Genomic DNA, 19,676 nt, shown 5'->3' on the forward strand with positions numbered 1-19,676 from the left:
TGACTAAGGGGCCTGAACCACTGCGGGGCACGCCTCGTTCAGAAACAGGTGCGCGGGGTCCCGGTGAACACGCTAACGGTGGCCACACCCCCCACGAGGGGCCTGCATCCAGAAAGACAACGTGTGTTTCCCTCGCTGAGAAATACAACTGCTAGTGAGTGAAGACGCTCAGACTGCGCGTCCGACCCTCAGTTCTGCTGACCTGACCTGGAGTGGGGGCGTCTGTGCGGAGGAGGAGGGTGGATCCCTCCACACGGTGACTTGGCCCGGCTGCTCTGCTTGTCCCAGATCTGCCCTCAGGGCCCCTGCCTTCCCCAGAAGTGCTCAGGTCTGAGCCTGTCCTCCCCGCCACCCTCCCCAGGACCCCACGGGAGGGCTGCAGCCCCATCCTGACCGCCGTGGGCTCACCTGAGGTTTTCACACCCTATGCAGTGGCGGCGCTCTCTAGTACCAAGAACGGAGACTCCCTCGAGTTAGTTCCAAAAAAGAAAAGCTTGTTGTAAGAACAGACGTGTAAAGAAGGAAATGGGGTTTTCCACCATTAGCCAGGCGTCTTGGGAAGCTATGGCCGGGGTGGGGAGGGGGCAGAACCAGGCCTCAGAGGAAGAGCTAGGAAACACAGCTATGGAACTCTCCTCTGACACGTTCCATATATTTACTCATCTAATCCTCCCAATAGCCGGTGAGGAGGGTGTCGGCACTAGCGACCCCACCGTGTATGTGAGAGAACAAGACCTGTCCAGGCTGACCAGCCGTCCCAAATCAGCAGGGAGCGAAGAGCAAGCACGCACACGGCACATCTGGATTCGGGGGTTTGGCTCCATGCCCGCGCCCGAGACCCTTATCAGTGTCTGGGTGTCCCGGGCCTGGCAGGTCCTCTGCCTGGGGTCTCCCGAGGCTGCAAGCAGGGCGCAGAGGGCCGGGGCCTCCCGGAGGCTTGCTCAGACGGTTGGCAGGGCTCACGTTCTTGCAGCGGCAGGACTGAGGGCCCTGCTGCCTGTGGGCTGGGGGCTGGAGGCTGTTGCTGGTCGGAGGGGCCGCCTGCTGGTCCCCGTGCCGGCCCTCGCCCTTCATCAGCCCAGCAGGTTCAGTGTCCGAGGAGTCCTACCAGCCGTGACCACACAGCACAGTCTCCGGAGGGACACTCATGCCCTTTTCTGTATCCCATTCCAGTCTCAGTCCTGCTCACGGGAAGGGGGGTCACAGAAATACAGAGCAAGAGCGGGGGTCCGGTGCAGGCATGCGGGCCCCCCGGGCGTCTGGGTGCTCCTGTCCTAGTACGACATCGTGAGGGTACCACCATCTGCTCTCAGGCCAGGCGGAGGCCGTCCCCTGACGCGTGCGGGGGCAGCCGTGAGCGGGAGCATGGCTCGGGAAGGAGGCCGTGACCCCCGTGCCCGGGTCAGACGCTCAGGCATCAGGTCCCAGCTGCGGGGATGAGCTCAGGGGCTCACGTTCGGGAGATGGGGGTGGTGAGGACATGCTGGGCCGACCTCGTGGGGGGCTGGACGGGCTGGGAGAGGGAGAGCCAGGAGGTGAAGGCGAGTCTGAGGCAAGGTGGCCCAGGAATGGGCAGGTCGGAGCCGCTGAGGATGGCAGAAGGGACGGCTGGATTCTTTTCTCCAGCTGGGGGTACATAGCCTCTAATTTCTGTGGCGCGCTCCTAGGAACAAAGAAATCCTTCAGTATGCCCTGTGGACTCGTCCCCTGGCCATGCGGCATGACGGGACACGAGCGACGGGCCAGGGGTCCCCCAGACCGTGTGAGGCCGAGTGCAGGTGTGTGTTTGTGGTGTGGCTGTGCGGGAGACGGGACGGCTCCTACCTGTCCAGTAAGTCGCTGGCCTCCTAGGACACAGGGCAAGAGAGTGACAGTCACAGTGGGTTCCCAGGTTCCTGCCACCTGCAGCCCCCCCAACCCGTCACCGGACGCCACGCAGACCCAGGGGGGCGCCCCTCCCCGGCACCCCGCTCTGCCCCACGCGGCCCAGGGAAGCCTGTCCCTGTCACACCAGCCAGCAGGTGCCGCCGGCTACTGAGGAGGAGCACAGCCTTCGGGCGGGGGGGGCTCGCGGTCTGCACCTTCAGCGTGTCCACACCCAGTCCCTTGGCGGTCTTGTCCAGAGCTGCGACCAGGCTGCGGAGCTGCGCTATGGCCCGCGACACGTCCAGGATTCTGGCACCCGGGGCCGGCGTGTCCTCCAGCGGGTCTGGCCACTGCCCGAGGGGGGCCTCCTGCTCCCTCCTGCTCCGCGACTGGCCCTCCAGCTCAGGCCCCAGCCTGCGGGTCCCACAGCCTACCTGGGCCTACGGAAAGCAGATTCCCAGAGACTCGGCGTCAGTGCACCCCTCCCGGCCCTTCAGCCTCTGGATATTCCCGCGAGAACGCTCTCCCCCACCCCACACTCGGACCGTCCACAGAGGCCACAGCACAGCCAGCCCGGAGCTGCCTGCCCATCCCAGATGGAGGAGAGACCCCACATTTACAGGAGCAAGAGGGGCAGACAGCCTTCGGGAGGCCTCGCCCATCAGAGACAAAGGCCTACGCTTTGTGTGATTTCCAGTGGTGAGCTGCTCGTCGGCTTTGATGGTCGCTGCGAGCCAGGCGGATGGGACTGGCCTCAACGCACGTTTAAACCACATGAAGATCACAGGGCTGGACGTGACCCGAGTCACCCAGCCCGCAGGCTTCTGGCCCCCAGGCCCCCCTCCCGACACACCCATCAGGCTGCTCAGACACGGTGGCCAGAACAGGGCGTCCGGCCGCCAGGAGCCTCGGAGGCGCCCCTCCCGGGACCCCGCGAATCCCACCTGCACTGCCCACAGCTTCTCCTCCTCCTGCGCTCTGAGCCGGCAGAGCGCCCTCAGGTCTCTTCGGAGTCTCCTGTTCCTGCGGCTGAGCCGTTCCTAGAGAGATGCACACACCTGTCTGTCAGCCTGGGGGTGCGGGGGGTGCTCGATGGCGCGCCCCGGGAGCTCGTGATCCCAGGATGAGGTACAGGAAAGTTCTGCCGAAAACCAGAGCGTGCTGGAAGCGCCGTGCTTGGGGTAAGGGGCACCCGAGCTCACTGAATAGACGATGTCGGGGAAAGCAATGGGTAATTGTTTAAAGCCTTAACTACACAAAAATAACACAGTAGCAGGACTTTTTCCGTTGACTCCAGGGTGTTTTCTGCCAACACCTAGAAGCTGTATGGGGATCCCTGCGACTGTGCACCCCGTGAAGCCAGTCTAGCAGGACTGACTCCGCGGAGACGGAAGGCTTCTGGCGCCTCCTGCCCCGTCCTGGCTACGTGGACAAGAGCCTCGGGGCCCGCAAACCCACAGCCCGAGGAGGCAAGGCCTCTCTCTCAATTCCAAATCAGTGTCTCGATGGGTCCCTATGTCCCTGAAGCTACAGATATATTGAACGATTTCAGTTCCTAAAAAAATCTGCTGTCAAGTTTTTGACAAACAATAAGGGAAACTAAACAAAGCTGGTGCTGCTATCGACATAGGATTTCGTGATGAAAGTGGAAGGGAAGGTGGGGGTAGCCCCCGTCGGACCAGCCACAGGTGTGTGTGCCCTGCGGGATGGCAGGACTGACAAAGCCATGGAGATAAAACGGTACAGTCCCGGGGACAAGATCACACAGAAGGCGGGAGAAGCCAGGGCTCAGGGACAGACCCATGTTTACCAAGGAGGTCACAAAGAGACAGTAGAACGTAATCAGCGAGAGAAGGGGCCGAGTCTGGAGAAGACCACGCTGTGAAAACTGGCTCACAATAGAGAAAAACTAAGCTGGGTCCCTCCCTGGACCCATACGTGACACAGACTCTAGATGGAGTAAAGACCCAGGCGTGAAGGTAAAACTATAAAGTTAGCAGAAAATAATGTCAAAGAGTAAATCGTGACCTGTGGGGAGGGAAAGCTGTCTGGAGATGAACCCCCATCAACAGTCACTATTGTGGTTCAGTGACCACACCATGGACAAAATTCACAGGGAAAGGCCAGGTTGAGAGATCACAGCACAGTGTCCAAAACCAACAAGAGACTCAGATGTGGAATACGGAAAGGAAAGCCTGCACATCAGTAGGAAGACAGGAACCCAAGAGAAAGGTTCGCAAAGAACATGAATAGTTAATTCCCAGAAGAGGGCATGCAAAGGGCTGCGTGTGTGAATTGAAGCCCAAGCTCACCAGTGACCAGAGAAATGGAAACTAACAGAACGACGAAACATTACTGGATGTCTGTCAGACTAATACAAATCAGACACCTGGATAACCCCTGGGCGAGAGGAGATGACTGTGATGTGAGGACTGGCGGGCAGGCTGGTGACAGGTGCACGGGCTCAGCCACCTAAGTGTGCTTTCCTCTATGATCCAGTGGTACTGTCTCTGGGTAAGTGTCCCAGGGGCTCCCTCACGTCGGTGCTAAGAGGAAGGCTCACGACAGCATCCCTGTGCCACCAGAGAGATTGGGTCATGTCCAGTCCGCTCCTGGGAATGTGCAAGGGCAACGTGGCAGTGAGGAAAAACAAGAAGCAGAACGAGCCTACAGTAGTATTGTGTTAATTCAGCACATCAGCGCATGATGCAGCAATGTGTTTTACCAAGCCATCTACAAATAAAAATCCAACAAAGACTTCAAAGGTGGCCCTGGGAGGGGGAGGAACAGTAATTAAGTGGAAAAATAAGTAAGACAAGAAGGGCGTTTGTGGGCTGAAGATAAGGATGTGCTGCTAACTGAAGAGTAGGTTTCATTCACTACATCTTTCCCGCAGCAGGTCAGAAAAATATTTTTAGGAGATGTTGTTGCTGCTGGCTATTTATTAGGAGCATTTTTTTTATTTTTATCATTTTTTGCCTCATTTCCTCTTGTAAACTCTCAAAATGTATTGCTTTGGCAAAGGAGAGATGTATAGGCAGAGCCTAGAGTTGGAGGAGGTGACTTCGGAAGCTCTTCCTGGCCCTCAGAGTCTGTGGATGAATCGAGGTCAAAGGCCAGAGGTCAGCAGCGACATCCAAGCAATCAGAAAGCCAAGTAGGCAGAGTGGACAGGGACGTCACCAGGTGTCACTTGCAGCATTTGGCAGAAGGAGTTGGGTGGAGGTAAATGGGCACCGTGGGTCGCAGAGGTGGAGGGGAGATGGGGAGGGGAGATGTCCAGGTGAACGCAAAAGCTCCAACAAGCAAACAAACAGCCCTCACCTCACATTCCCCCAGCCTGTTCTTTCTCTGCCCACCTTCTGGGCCCCACTTCCTCAGGGCCCCTGCGCTGCTCAGCCAGGCGCTTACTTCTCTTTGGAAACCGCTCCCTCCAAGGTCCCCAGAGATCTCTGGGAATGAAATCCATCCGGAGGGCCTCTCTTCTTTGAGGTGACTGTCCCCATGTCCCTCCCCATTTCCCCCACCCTCACCCATCCTTCCTTGTCCTGGTCCCTCCCACTGCTGCCCCTCTGCTTCTGCACTTTTCCCGGGGAAAGGAGCCTTCCTCGGGTTGCTTCTTGAACCCTTCTCCATCTCCACACTATGCCCTTAATTTTCCATTCTGGAGGCTTCAGATTTCATCCTAATTCCCAACACAGATATTTTCCCCTAACAGGCAATCCCATGTTTCCAGCTGAGAGCTAAGTCTCTCCTACTGTCCTACCAGCAGCTCAAAGTCAATATGGAACGTCAAGCGTCATTCCGTTCGCCACTCCTCTGTGCAGTACACTGCTCTGTCATTGGACTCACCATCTCCTTCCTCCTGCTGGACACCTCAGTCATATTTCATCTTTGACCCATGTTATTCCTCTTTCAAAATGACTTCTCATTACCAAAGATAAGCCCAAACTCCTTAACCCCGTGTCCATGGCTCTCAGGGACCTGACCCCACTCTCCATTCCCAGTGCTCCCCCCAACCCCCCCACAGGCTCCCCACTAACCAAAGGAATTACGTGTGGCTTCCTGAACATACCCCATGGAGCCACACCCCCTCTAGCCTTATCACCTACTTCCCTCTGCCAGGAATGCTACCTGTTTCTGCCTGTCAGAATGAGACCGATTCTCAAGATGCAGGTGAAAAGCCACAGTCTTACCTCCTGGTATAGTTTAAAATTTATTTTTTTCATTTAAATTCAATTAGCCAACATGTAGTATATCATTGGTTTCAGATGTAGTGTTCAATAATTCATCAGTTGTGTATAACACCCAATGCTCATCACATCAGGTTCCCTCCTTAAGGTCCATCCCCCAGTTACTCCATCCCCCCACCCCCCTCCCCTCCAGCAACCCTCAGTTTGTTTCTTATGATTAAGAGTCTCTCATGGTTTTTCTCCCTCTCTGCTTATATAGTTTAAAACTTTAATAAAAAGTTTGAAGTCAATGGCAAACATTGTGTAAGTGAAAAAAGAAAGCAAAGGTAGTAATAAAGATAAATGCATGAAATAATCAAAGATAATACAGACCTATCATTGCCAATATTCAAATGAATAAGGTAAAGTCCACTTTTTTTTTAAATGGATCCCTCCAGAGGTGCCTGGGTGGCTCAGTCATTAAGCGTCTGCCTTCGGCTCAGGTCATGATCTCAGGGTCCTGGGATCGAGCCCCACATTGGGCTCCCTGCTCAGTGGGAAGCCTGCTTCTCCCTCTCCCACTCCCCCTGCTTGGGTTCCCTCTCTCACTGTGTCTCTCTCTGTCAAATAAATAAATCTTTAAAAAAATAAAAAATAAATAATAAATAAATGGATCCCTCCATGTTTGCATTAAAATAATATTTAGTGGGTGAATGTCATACGAATATGCACTCATTAGAATTTAAAATAAAAATTGTACAAACTTTTGCTTTCCTAAAATATCCCGCAGGGAAAAAAAGGACAGATTGAAATACAGGGAATAGTGCAAGACCTCTTTTGTCATAATGAATATTTTTAAACGTTTGTGATCCTATCAGATATCAGATAAAACGTGGTTTCACAGTAAGAAACACTGACCGAAAAGGGCACTGAGTAGTAATGAAATGTGAGAATCTAGCAACATTGAAATTCCTTCTCAAAAGCTTTGTTCACAAAATGCATAACAGAAGTGGCTAACAGACCAAAATTTACATTTTCCTAATACAGTAGCCAAAACAAATTACCAGCTTTCAAAAATATGCTCCCTATGAAGCCAAAAGTGTCCCAAAATATGAATAAGAATGAAATCACCCATTACATTTTATGAGGGGGAATGGTGTTGATGACCAAGCCTGACAATGTCTACATGATTGTGCATCTAGAAAATGTCAGGAAAGTAGCTTACAGGAAATATGAGCCCAGCAGACTCTTATTTGAATCTATAATGCTAACTGCCTGAAAATGAACGTTATAATACAGAAAGAGCATTTTTAAACTTTTTATTGTATTATATATATATATATAGTTTTTATACATATATTAGTTATATATCTATATATATGTTAGTTTTTAATTTTTTTCTTCTTTTCCTTTTCTTTTCTTTCTTTCTACCTTTCTTCTAACAAGCTTCTCATAACAAGCAGACCAAAACACACCTAGGTACTAGCTTCCTATATGTATATTATTTTATCTTATGTTATTTTTAATTATTTTAAAAATTTTTTTATTTTTATTTTTTATTTTTTTATTCTTATTTCTTTTTTCTATTTTTTCTTTCTTTTTTATTTCCTCCAAAATGACAAGATGGAGGAATTCACTCCAAAAGAAAGAACAGGAAGAAATGACAGCCAGAGATTTAATCAATGCAGATGTAAGTAATGTCTGAACTTAGAATTTAAAACAATGATTATAAGGATACTAGCTGGGCTTGAAAAAGCATAGAAGACACTAGAGAATCCCTTACTGCAGAGATAAAATAACTAAAATCTAGTCAGGCTGAAATTAAAAATGCTACAACCGATATGCAGTCCCAAGTGGAAGCCGTAAAAATGAGGATGAACGAATCAGAAGAATGAATCAGTGATACAGAAGATAAAATGATGAGAAATAATGAAGCTGCAATGAAGAGGGAAAGAAAACTATTAGATCACAAAGGTAGACTTAGGGAACTAAATGATTCCATAAAGCAAAATAATATCCCTATTATAGGAGTCCTAGAAGAAGAAGAGCAGGAAAAGGGGGAAGAAGGTTTATTTGAACAAATTATAGCTGAGAACTTCCCTAATCTGGGGAAGGAAACAGGCATTCAAGTCCAAGAGGTACAGAGAACTCCCCTCAAAATCAACAAAAATAGGTCAACACCATGACATAGTATAGTGAAACTTTGAATTTCAGAGATAAAGAGATGATCCTAAAAGCAGCTTGGGACAAGAGGTCCTTAACCTACAAGGGTAGACACATTAGGCTGGCAGCTGACCTGACCACAGAGAGCTGCAGGCCAGAAAGGACTGGCATGATATATTTAGGGCACTAAATGAGAAAAATATGCAGCCAAGAATACTATATCCAGCTAAGCTGTCATTGAAAATAGAAGGAGAGATAAAAAGCTTCCAGGACAAACAAAACCTAAAAGAATTTGCAAACACCAACCCAGCCCTACAAGAAATATTGAAAGGGGTCCTCTAAGCAAAGAAAGAGCCTAAAAGTAACACAGACCAGAAAGGAACAGAGACAATATACAGTAACAGTCACCTTACAGGCAATACAATGGCACTAAATTCATATCTTGCAATAGTCACTCAGCGTAAATGGACTAAATGCTCCAATCAAAAGACATAGGGTAGGAGATTGGGCAAAAAATAAGACCCATCGATATGTTGTCTACAAGAGACTCACTTTTGACCCAAAGACACCTCCAGATTGAAAGTGAGGGGGTGGAAAACCATTTACCATGCTAATGGGACATCAAAACAAAGCTGGAGTAGCAATCCTCATATCAGACAGACTAGATTTTAAACCAAAGACTGTCATAAGAGATGAAGAAGGACACCATATCATAATAAACCTTGTTAAAATGTCTATACTACCCAAAGCAATCTACACATTCAATGCAATCCCTATCAAAATACCAGCAACATTTTTCACAGAGCTGGAACAGGACTTGTATGGAACCAGAAAAGACCCTGAATAGCTAGAGGAATGTTGAAAAAGAAAAGCAAAGCTGGTGGCATCACAATTCCGGACTTCCAGCTCTATTACAAAGCTGTCATCATCAAGACAGTATGGTACTGGCACAAAAACAGACACATAGATCAATGGAACAGAATAGAGAGCCCAGAAATGGACCCTCAACTCTATGGTCAACTAATCTTCGACAAAGCAGGAAAGAATGTGCAATGGAAAAAAGACAGTCTCTTCAATAAATGGTGTTGGGAAAATTGGACAGCCACATGCAGAAGAATGAAACTGGACCACTTTCTTACACCATATACAAAAAATAAATTCAAACTGGGTGAAAGACCTAAATGTGAGGCAGGAATCCATCAAAATCCTAGAGGAGAGGGCGCCTGGGTGGCTCAGTCGGTTAAACGTCTGCCTTCGGCTCAGGTCACGATCCCATGGTCCTGGGATCAAGTCCCACATCGGGCTCCCTGTGCTTCAGGGAGTCTGCTTCTCCCTCTGCCCCTCCTCCCACTAGTTCTCCTAATCTCTCTCTCTCTCAAATAAATAAATAAAATCTTTTAAAAAAATCCTAGAGGAGAACACAGGCAGCAACCTCTGTGACCTTAGCTGCAGGCAACTTCTTGCTAGACACGTCTCCAAGGCAAGGGAAACAAAAGCAAAAATGAACTTTTGGGACTTCATCAAGATAAAAATCTTCTGCACAGCAAAGGAAACAGTCAACAAAACCAAGAGGCAACCCACAGGATGGGAGAAGATATTTGCAAATGACACTACAGACAAAGGGCTGATATCCAAGATCTACAAAGAATTTCTCAAACTCAACACCCAAAAACAAAGAATCCAGTCAAGAAATGGGCAGAAGACATGAACAGACATTTCTCCAAAGAAGACACACAAATGGCCAACAGACACATGAAAAACTGCTCAACATCACCCAGCATCAGGGACCCCTGGGTTCTCTTTCCCAAGCCACACCTCCTGCTTGCTGTCTGCTGACACCTTCCCCAGTGCATCGAACACTCGCGCCACCACCCGGAATGAACCCCCAGCGCAGACCCCTCTCCTGCCCCTCCCCGAGCCCCTGCTGCGGCCCCTGGCCCTGTGCTCAGCACCCCCAGACGCACCGCGTGCCCCATCTCCAGCATCTGGAACGCTGCGCCCATGGTGTTTCTCCGGCCCTGCCCCTGGTGGGTGGCTCCTCCCAAGTCACCCTCGACCTCACATCTAAATGATGGCCTTTCTCAGGACCTGGTCCTGCAAACTCTTCCTCTCTAGGTCCCCGCTGGGCGTCACCTGCTCCACGAGGCCCTCACCGGCCCCATGGATGTGGGCCACCATTACTCCCATGTCAGACCCTTGTTTATTTTCCTCCTAGCTCATAAAAAAACTCAGAGTTTGCTTGATTTCTTGTCTGTCTCCCTCCCTCAGCTGCAGAACCCTCACAGCAGGGATGGCATCTGTCTTGTCCATCGTATTCCCAGCATATATGGTCATTTCTGACACACTCCAGGAATTTCTTTAAGTCTTTCACAAGTGAACAAATATTGTTATTTATTTCAGGCTTACTGTCATAATTTAAAGGCAAACCCAAGGACAAGGATTCTGAATCATCTCTGCTTCCTGCAACACCATACAACATCCTACACAGAGCACAGAGCTGAATAAATCACTGAGTGATTGCGCCGGGCTCATGAGTGGTGGGAGACCTCTCCATGTGCCCTGCACTGAAGAAACCTGGCCTCCCTGGCTTTCTAAATTATGTCACCACTTCCCATCCTCCCCTCCAACCTGGACTCCCCCTTCTCCTCCTGTATCAGAACACGTTCTCAAAAAGTCAAGTATCTAAAGGAAGATTCTGAATATTCGTCTTTCATTACTGGACAGAAAGACACCCTGGTGAAAATATGTCAGTTTTCCACCCAATCAAATACTAACTGGGTTGGGGTTGGAGGGTGGGCAGGTTCGTAACAATAATGATAAAGCCAAGGGGCAAAATAAACATAATGAATATCCACAAAAAAATCTAACATATTAGAGTATCATGAGGGTTCTAAGACCTACCTGACGTTAATACACATTGCAAAGGTACGTATTTCCAATGGTTGGGCACACAGGCAGGAATAGACAAAGGACAGAACAGAAGAGGGAGTCAGGAAAATATGCAACTGTATGTGCATATGCAGCAGATTATGAAGCTGGGATCCAAATCCGTGGGGCAACTCTGGATTATTCAATAAACTGGGACGGGAAAAACCATCCTCACTTGGAAGTTAACTCACACTGTCACCAAAATGTTATCTTGGATATGCTGAGTCCTCTAAAACACGTGTTGAAGGATGTTCACCGAAACATTCTATGCGATCTCAAAACAAAACAATAACCTTGAAATAACTCAATGTCTGCCAGTTGATGGTGCACTCATAGAATTGCGTACCGTGTGGTGGTTGAAAAAGACTTCATAAAAATTTATCTATACACACTGATAGGAAAATGGGAAAATGTCCAAGATGTACTTATAGATGACAAAAATGAGTTACAAAAAAAATGGAGAATCTGTGGTGGGGAGTGTTAAAGAGTGCATTCACACGCACAGTTCTCTGGAAGGATGATACACAAAAACCTAACAATGGTTACCTTCAGGAAGCAGGAAGATTTTTATTTTGACTTCATACCTTACAGTGTTGACTGAATGTATTACCAAAATCATGTAACTTTTATGATAAAAAATTGAATAAGATAAAAATAACCACTATAGGAAGGAAGGAAGGAAGGAAGGAAGGAAGGAAGGAAGGAAGGAAGGAAGGAAGGAAGGAAGGAATGGAGGGAGACAAAGGAAGAGGTAAAAGAGAGAATCACGTACTAATTTCCAGGCTTCAATATATTTTCAGGATAGACAAATACCATATGATTTCACTCCTGTGTGGTATTTAAGAAACAAAACAAATGAGCAAAGGAAAGAGAGAGAGAGGAAACCATAAACAGACTCTGAGCTCTGGAGAACACCCTGATGGTCACCCGAGGGGAGGTGAGTGGGGGTGGGGGAAACAGGTGATGGGGATGAAGGAGTGTACTTGTTGGGATGAGCATGGGGTCACGTATGGAGGTGATGAATCACCTGAAACTAACATTACACCGTATGTTAACTATACTGGAGTTTAAATTTTAAAAACCATAGTTACAAAAGTCTCATGAAATATATATATATATATATATATATATATATATATATATATATATATATGCAGGATAATTATCAGCATATGCAAAAGCTGATTACATCTCCCACCAAATTTGTAGTTCTATCAAGCAGGGGAACCATGTAGTCTAGTCCTGAAAGATCTGTGCATTCTCAGGCTCAAGTCCATCCTACAGATGAGCAAACTGAGGGCAAAGCACGCTTCCTGGGAATGCATCACCAGAGACACAGCACCGCTCAGCCTCCTACCAGTGCACTGACACGTGTATGGTGGAAAAGCCAGGACAAGGGTCCAAAGTAGGATGAAGCAGAAGAACCGGGACACTGTCAGTTCTGGAGCCTGTGTGGGCAGAGGGTAGGAGGGGGCTCTGGGGCAGGTGGTGGCCGGGCCTTACCTTGTAGTGGTTGACCGCGTCTCCAACAGCCAGCTCACAGTGCCCCTGGTGCTCAGGCGACGCCAGGCACTCCCCACACACCAGAAGCCTGCTCTCCTCACAGAAATAGCACACCTTCTTCTGGTGGCTGGAGCAGAGGTAGCCCGGCCCCAGCACCCCCTCGGAACAGGGCTTCCGGCACAGGGGACAGCAGAGGACTCCGGAGGCCGAGGCCTTCGCCACGTGCCGAGCCAGGCACCCTCGACAGAAGCGGTGTCCGCACTCGGTGCTCACGGCCTCCTTCAGGAGCTCCTGGCAGATGGCGCAGACGCCCTCTCCCCGGCCGTCCTCCTGCGGAAGAACCATGGCCTCTGCTGGCCTCCCGGCCCCAGGGCCTCCTTCTCCCGCGGGGTTTTGGAGGGCCTGGACCGAGACAGGCCAGACAAGAAGGCCCAGCTGGGGGGCAGCCCCCGGGCAGCAGAGAGAGCTTGGCTCGGCCCCGACGTCAGGCAACAGCCCGCTCTCTGTGGCTGGAACCGCAGCCCGACCACGCACGCCCGAGTCTGCACCCGTGGCAAAGCTCTCTGCTCAGCCTTGACGCGCTCCCTCCAGCCACTGAAAATCTCTTATTTGTCACACGTCGGGAGCAAGCCGGCGATTCAGAAGCCAACTCTGTTTTCCTCTCCAGAGCTTTCTGTCCTTGCACAGCTCAGAGTGACGAGGCCAGAGCATCATGAACTTTGAAGCTGGTCGTCTTCGCTGATCGGCCTGAGGTGGAGACAATGCGGCGGGGGCTCGGCGTGTCCTCTCCCACACGGGACAGCAGGAGGCTCGTGGCAACAGTCCAATAATTCGGCTACTGCCACTGAGTCCAGCCGTTGCATCCGTGTCTCTCTCTCTCAACCAACATCCTTTCCGGGGTTACATGGATTCCACGGTGAGAAAGAGAACAGGGCATGTAGAGCAGACCAGGGACCTGTGCGAGGTCTGAAGGCCTTTTCCCTTCCTTTCAGAGCGTCTCCAAAGAGGGGCCAAGACGGCCGCACTTGTCTTAAACATCCTCACTCCCGCATCCCCAAACCTCTCGCCTGGTCCTCCTCCCGAGAAGCTCCCTTGTGCTCCACTCCAGGACGTCTTCCGGGCTGTCTGGACAGAGAGCCAGCAGGTGAACGGCTCTCTTTCCCGTGTGTCCTTCGGACAATGCCCGTGTGCCAGGAACACTGGGGGAGAGGTGAGGAGGCCCCTCCCTGGAAACACTGGATTGCCAGGAAGGTGAAGCTCACAGGGCTGGGTGACGGGTCTAGGGTAGCAGATGGGTGAGGTGGACGTTGGCTGGAGAGGGTGTGGCTTGTTTGCACACGGGGAGGACAAAGGTCTCAGTGCGTTCAGTGTGAATATGACACGAGCAAGAGCCAACTGTCAGCGCGAACACTCCCCAGAACCCCAGCCTGTGCAGCCCCGGGTCCTGAGCCCCGCATCTACGCACGACCCCGGGACAGCCCAGCCCGCTGTCTTGGGGCTGGCCCCTGCCCTGACACCAGCAGCCTGGGGGCACCGCCGATAGAGGCTGACAGGTGGGCGCCGGGCTGGCTCCGTCGCTAGAGCCTGCGACTCTTGACCCTGAGTCCAAGCCCCTCGTGGGGCATAGAAATGACTTAAAAATGAAATCTTTAAAAAACAAAAACAGCTGCCATGGATGCTGTAAACGTCCGAGGTTCTTGGGAGAGCCTGACTCCGTAGCCCCTCCCTCTACCCCACTGGCCCCGGCCTGCTGCCCAGGTCCTTGACCTCCGCTCCGAGGAGGCAGCTCCCGGGAAGCTCCGCGCATGGGGGGGTGGGTGGCATCCTCCTCGCTGCACGCACCACCTCATTGCGTAGCTTCCCCTGAGCCAGGGAGCTCGTGCCCACTCTCCTCTTCCAAGCCGGCCTCCACAGAGCTGCCTCTCGAAATGCACACGCACGCACGGGGACTGTGTGCAGGAGGCCCCCAGCTTCTCCCCACCCGCCCCCGAACATCCAGCATGGAGCCCCTTCAGCTCCTTGACTCGCTCAGTCCAGCGACCTCCCTCTGAACGGTGGCAGAATTGAGATTTCACCTCCTGAAATCAGCAATCCAGGACTGGACCCAAGCTCCACCTGACCGCATCTGTTCTTCAGCCTTTAATCCTTGATCCTTCCACATTCCTGTCCTATTTCATGATGTGAGATGGGGAACCTGCCCACGGCCACACGGGGCAAACGGAGAGCCAGGACCCCGGTCCCGATGTGTGTCGTGCTGAGCACAGGCTCCCTCACCACAGAATGTCGTGTCTTAGAGCTCAGCACAAGCTTGATAAGTGGACAGGGGACCAACAGCTGGATTCTGGACAGACGGGAAGAAACAGCACCTAGACCATCTGGTAGTGTCTACAGTCACTCGCTGCTCTCTTGATTTTCCTACGAGCTAACCGAACAACTGCAAGGCAAGGGTCCACTCTATCTGAGTTCACGCTAGCTCAAGAATGTTTCAGCGTAGACATCGTGCACCGAAAGACAGAGTCTACCCCATCTAGAAAGATCTGCGTGGAGGGAGTTCGGTCGGGACCCTGTGATGATATTGCACGGGGGCACACGGTGACTGCACTCGTGGTGATGAGCAGCGCGGACTGCGCGTGACTGTCCGTCCTCCATGTTGTACGCCTGAAACGCAGTAACACTCTGGTCCGCTATGCTTCAGTAATAAACAGTTTCTTAAATCTCTCCACGGAAAAAAACCATAAACGCAATGTCAAGAGACGAATGACCAAATGAAATCGTAAAAACAAACATGTTTACAACTATCATCAAATTCAAAGGGCTGATTTGCCGACATAGCGAGAGTGCTTAAAAATACAAAAGTAATACTAACTTTAGGTAGAAAATTGGGCAGAGTAAACAGACACTTCGTAGAAAAACTACAAAATATCTCTAACTCATAAGAAGATGCTCAATCTCACTCACATGAAGAAAATCCCATTACAATGACACTGAAATCAGATGTCTGGATGACTAGAGGACAGGGCAGGGACTTTCCCCGGGGACCCCACCTGCACATTTTAACTTGGAACAAAGTTTAAACCATTACTTAAGTTTTCACATGATTTAGAAGAGGGACAATTGGTCGCTAGAATGAAAGGAATTCTAGGCTCAGCAAAACGTCTGGGCATCAAGGCGCCTGGTGGCTCAGTCGTTAAGCGTCTGCCTTCGGCTCAGGTCGTGGTCCCAGGGTCCTGGGATCGAGCCCCGCATCGGGCTCCCTGCTCAGTGGAAAGTCTGCTTCTCCCTCTCCCTCTGCTGCTCCCCCTGCTCATGCGTGCTCTCTCTCCGTCAAATAAATAAATAAAATCTTTAAAAAAAAGCCTGAATCATGGTCCTAATTCCAGAGGTTTAGAGCTCCCTGTCGGGGGCCCCTCGGCCTGCATCCCGGACAGTGGGTCAGGCGTCCCAGCTGGGAGTGGAGGTGCACAGGTACTGGAGGGTGCTCTTACCACCCCGTCTCAGGCCTACGTGCCGTAGCTCCTGCCCAGAGTAGGCGCTCAGTACATTTTTGAACGATTCTAGCTCCTGTAAAATATTACAGCCAGGAGTCAGATGATTTGCATCTTTTCCCTCTGCTTGGCCCCCTGTTGCTGCCTCAGTCGGAGGCTTCCCTGCATCCTCCCTGCGGCCACCCTGAACTACTCACATCAGCTTGAGCCCCGCTCAGCCGGTTTCCTGCCTGAGGCCTTCCCGGCCACGCACTCTTCGTCCCTTCAGGTCCCCACGGACAGCTGGGCAGCCTGCCCACTGCACATGTGCAGCCCGCAGAGAGGGCAGCGCTCCAGGGGAGGCCACATGCAGCCGTCCACTCTGCCCCGTGGTGGTGGAGCTTACGTGGGCCTGTGGCCCCCCTGAGCCCCAGAGCCATCCACATCCTTCCCTCTGCTCCTGGTCTCCGTACAGATTCTTGGATGCATCATCACCACCTCAAATTCAAGGTACCTTCTGAATTATTCTTACCTGGATTACCTGCCCCCCAGCCTGGAACAGGCAAAGGAGGGGTTCCTTCAGCTGTGCGTGGCCCTGTCTCTCCATGGGCCGCAGGGGGCGCTGTCCCCCAACACAAGACGCAGCTCCATGCACTTCTCTGGACGGGACAACGCTGCCAGGAGCCAGGGGCCCTGCGGTATTTCTTTTTTAAAAAGGATGGCTCCACGGAGGGCAGGGGGATGGTTGAAATAGGCGGGGATTAGAGAAGACACCTATCAGGATGAGCACTGAGTGATGTATAGAATTGCTGAATCACTGTACCATACACCTGAAACTAATAGGACACTGTGCTAACTACAGTGGAATTAAAATAAAGAACTTGGGGCACCTGGGTGGCTCAGTCCATGGAGCGTCCAACTCTGGACCTCTGCTCAGGTCATGATCTCAGGGTCCTGAGGTCGAGCCCCACGTTGGGCTCGGCATTGGGCTCCATGCTGGACATGGAGCCTACTTTAAAAGTAAATAAATCAAATAAAAAACTTAACTAAAAATAAAAAGGATAGCTTTAAAGCGGGCATTGTAATTCCTCAGGGCAAGAGATTTCTGGCTAAGGCAAGTTAACTGTCAATGCGTAGGTCTGGGAGGGGAAGGGGGCATCCAGCGGTGCAAGAGGAAGAAGGGTCTAGCCCAGGAGAGTCAGCCTGCAGGGCAGCCCGGGCCAGAGGGCCCAGGAAGGAGGCTTGCCAGGAAAATGTCAAAGAAGTAAGAACAGAACATCTAACACTGAGCCTTAAGGTATCTCTGGAATTATGAAAAGCAAGGTCGGGGGGAGCAGGGCCCCAAGATGCGAGACTCAGGAGACACGGAGAGCTGGGCAGACACCTTAGGAGTCCCCCACCCCCACCCCACCCCCGCCGTGCACTCTGGCAGCCACACGGCCTCCGGAGTCCTCTGTGCCGGCCAGCGACCGCTGACCCTCAGTCCGCCTCGCCTGCACTGTGGGCTCCTGTTGATTCTCAAGCACGCCTCCCTCCGCGAGTCTGGGACTGGAGGTTCCAAATCCCCCTTTACGGGGAAGGGGCTAACTGCGTAGCGCCATCCTTTTGTTGAAACAGGTGTTTCCAACCCAGAGCTGACAGTCAGCCCTGCACACAAATGCCCCTGGGGGTGGGGGGGTTTGGCCCTTCCTACCACCCCTACAGTCAGAGTGTCCACGTAGGTCCGTCTGGCTGACTCCGCAGGACTCAAGGATTCTTTTTTTTTTTTTTTTCCAGCTTCAGTTAATTTTATTTCCTTAGTTTTTTAAATTTAAATTCAATTAAATTAACATACAGTGTATTTAGTTTCAGGGGTAGAGGTCAGTGATTCATCAGTTGCATACAACACCCAGTGCTCATTACATCACGTGGCCTCCCCAGTGTCCGTCACCCGGCTACCCCATCCCCCACCCCCCTCCCTCTGAAACCCTCCGCTGTTTCCTGGAGTCCAGAGTCTCTCATGGTTCTCCTCCCTCTCTGACTCCTTCCCCTTCAGTTTTCCCTCCCTTCCCCTGTGGTCCTCCCCGCTATTCCTTATGCTGCACACGTGAGTGGATCATATGGTGTTTAGGACTCAAGGGTCCTTTAACAGCCTGGAGGAGGGGCTGGTTCCCTCAGTGCCCTTCCCGCTGTTGGGCAGAATCCCGAGCCTCCACCAAGGTTTGGGGGTTCATCAGTTCTTGCCGGGTGTCTCTGCATACAAAGGGCTTCCAGGAACACCTCCGCTGCCCACTGAGACAACTCACCCGGCATCCGGGACTAAAGTGCAGGGCCCACAGATGTGTCACGGTAAGAATATGTCATGTGACTCCACGCACCAGAAATCTGGGGACGGCGGAGCCAGCAAACCCTCCCAACCCCCAGACAATTGTAAGTGCATGATTCAGTCCATCAGTGTCTGGTCAAAGTGCAAGTTCTCTTCTTCAGGAATATATTTATTTATATTTGTATTACAATTATCTACAGCATAAAGTAAAATTATATTTCACCTGTTTCTATATGAAATCAACAGAAGTTATTCTGACATCAGAAAGTGAACGGAAAGGAAAAATATTTTCAGATCAAACCCAAATCAACAACTGAGGAGATAAACATTTAAATAGAAGAAGATACTCCTAGATCTCTTGAAAATCAATTGATGAAAAAGAATAAACCTATAAACACATGGAAATTTTTAAAATTTCTTGTTGATTTGGCATGAAATACGGGCATCTACAAAGAATCTAGAACTCATAATACACTTTTACAACAATGAATTAAAAATAAACACACCAATGACCTTTAGCAATTTAAGGTTAGTCACCGCCCAAGAAAACTTGAAATGCCCTTAAATCGTACAGCTCACCTAAGAATGTCTTGATAGAAGTTTTCCCAAAGTTAACAATACTGAAAACGGACATTACCAATAATCACTGTAAAACTGAAATTAACTTTTCTAAACTTTCAATTTAAAAACCTCGTGTTAACCATGCTAGAGGAAATATCAAATTATTCATTCTTGTCAGAGAAAATGTATTAAAAATTGTTGTCAAGTAAAGATGGAATCAAAAGGTATTAAGCTAAAAATATAGGGGAAATATAGAGGTGATCAGACAGTTAAAAATGTGTTTGTGGATGTTTTGATGTTTGTGGTCAGCTTTTTAATATTTGTAATTTGCCGTTATTGCAAGTAAATATTCACTTTGGCTCCTAATTACGTTTTCCCATTTTTGGATCCTTTTTATTTTTTTATTTTTTCCATTTTATTTTGCGGGGCTTGAACTCACCCCTGAGATCAAGGGTCAGATGCTCTACCGAGTGGGCCAGCCAGGCGGCCCTGTGTCCTTTTTTTGACGGGGGTCCCGCGATGTGTCAGCTTCAAGCCCCACCAGCCTGGGGCCGCCCCCCACTCCTCCCGCCCAGGACAGTGTGGGGATGGCGAGTGCCCCGCCAGGAGAGTGGCTGTGAGGTCCTCACGCAGAACTGGGAGTGGCTCCAGGGACAGCGGCATGTGGGGGGCAGCGGCAGGTGGGTGCAGCGGCAGGTGAGGGCAGCGGCAGGTG

The 19,676-nt window shown here is 50.6% G+C and overlaps 1 protein-coding gene across 1 annotated transcript; it reads right to left on the reverse strand.

Moving 5' to 3' along the window:
• Positions 1–1,410: 1,410 nt before the first annotated feature.
• TRIM40 (tripartite motif containing 40) lies at positions 1,411–12,976 on the reverse strand. Its single transcript, XM_032399122.1, has 5 exons — positions 12,632–12,976; positions 2,811–2,906; positions 2,082–2,306; positions 1,825–1,847; positions 1,411–1,663 (listed from the first exon to the last, which is right to left on the reverse strand). Exons 1-5 carry the CDS (start codon positions 12,974–12,976, stop codon positions 1,411–1,413), a joined length of 942 nt encoding a protein of 313 aa, XP_032255013.1.
• Positions 12,977–19,676: the final 6,700 nt, after the last annotated feature.

Source organism: Phoca vitulina, unplaced genomic scaffold, assembly GCF_004348235.1.
Source record: "Phoca vitulina isolate PV1807 unplaced genomic scaffold, GSC_HSeal_1.0 scaffold129, whole genome shotgun sequence".
Lineage (NCBI taxonomy): Eukaryota > Metazoa > Chordata > Mammalia > Carnivora > Phocidae > Phoca > Phoca vitulina.

Excerpts from the sequence above, each read along its gene's own strand:
- TRIM40 (XM_032399122.1), bottom strand. The coding sequence starts at position 12,976 with ATGGTTCTTCCGCAGGAGGACGGCCGGGGAGAGGGCGTCTGCGCCATC. Across the intron at positions 2,907-12,631 it reads ACGCGGTCAACCACTACAAG|GAACGGCTCAGCCGCAGGAA; the intron begins GTAAGGCCCGGC and ends GCATCTCTCTAG. Across the intron at positions 1,664-1,824 it reads GCCAGCGACTTACTGGACAG|GAGCGCGCCACAGAAATTAG; the intron begins GTAGGAGCCGTC and ends CTTTGTTCCTAG.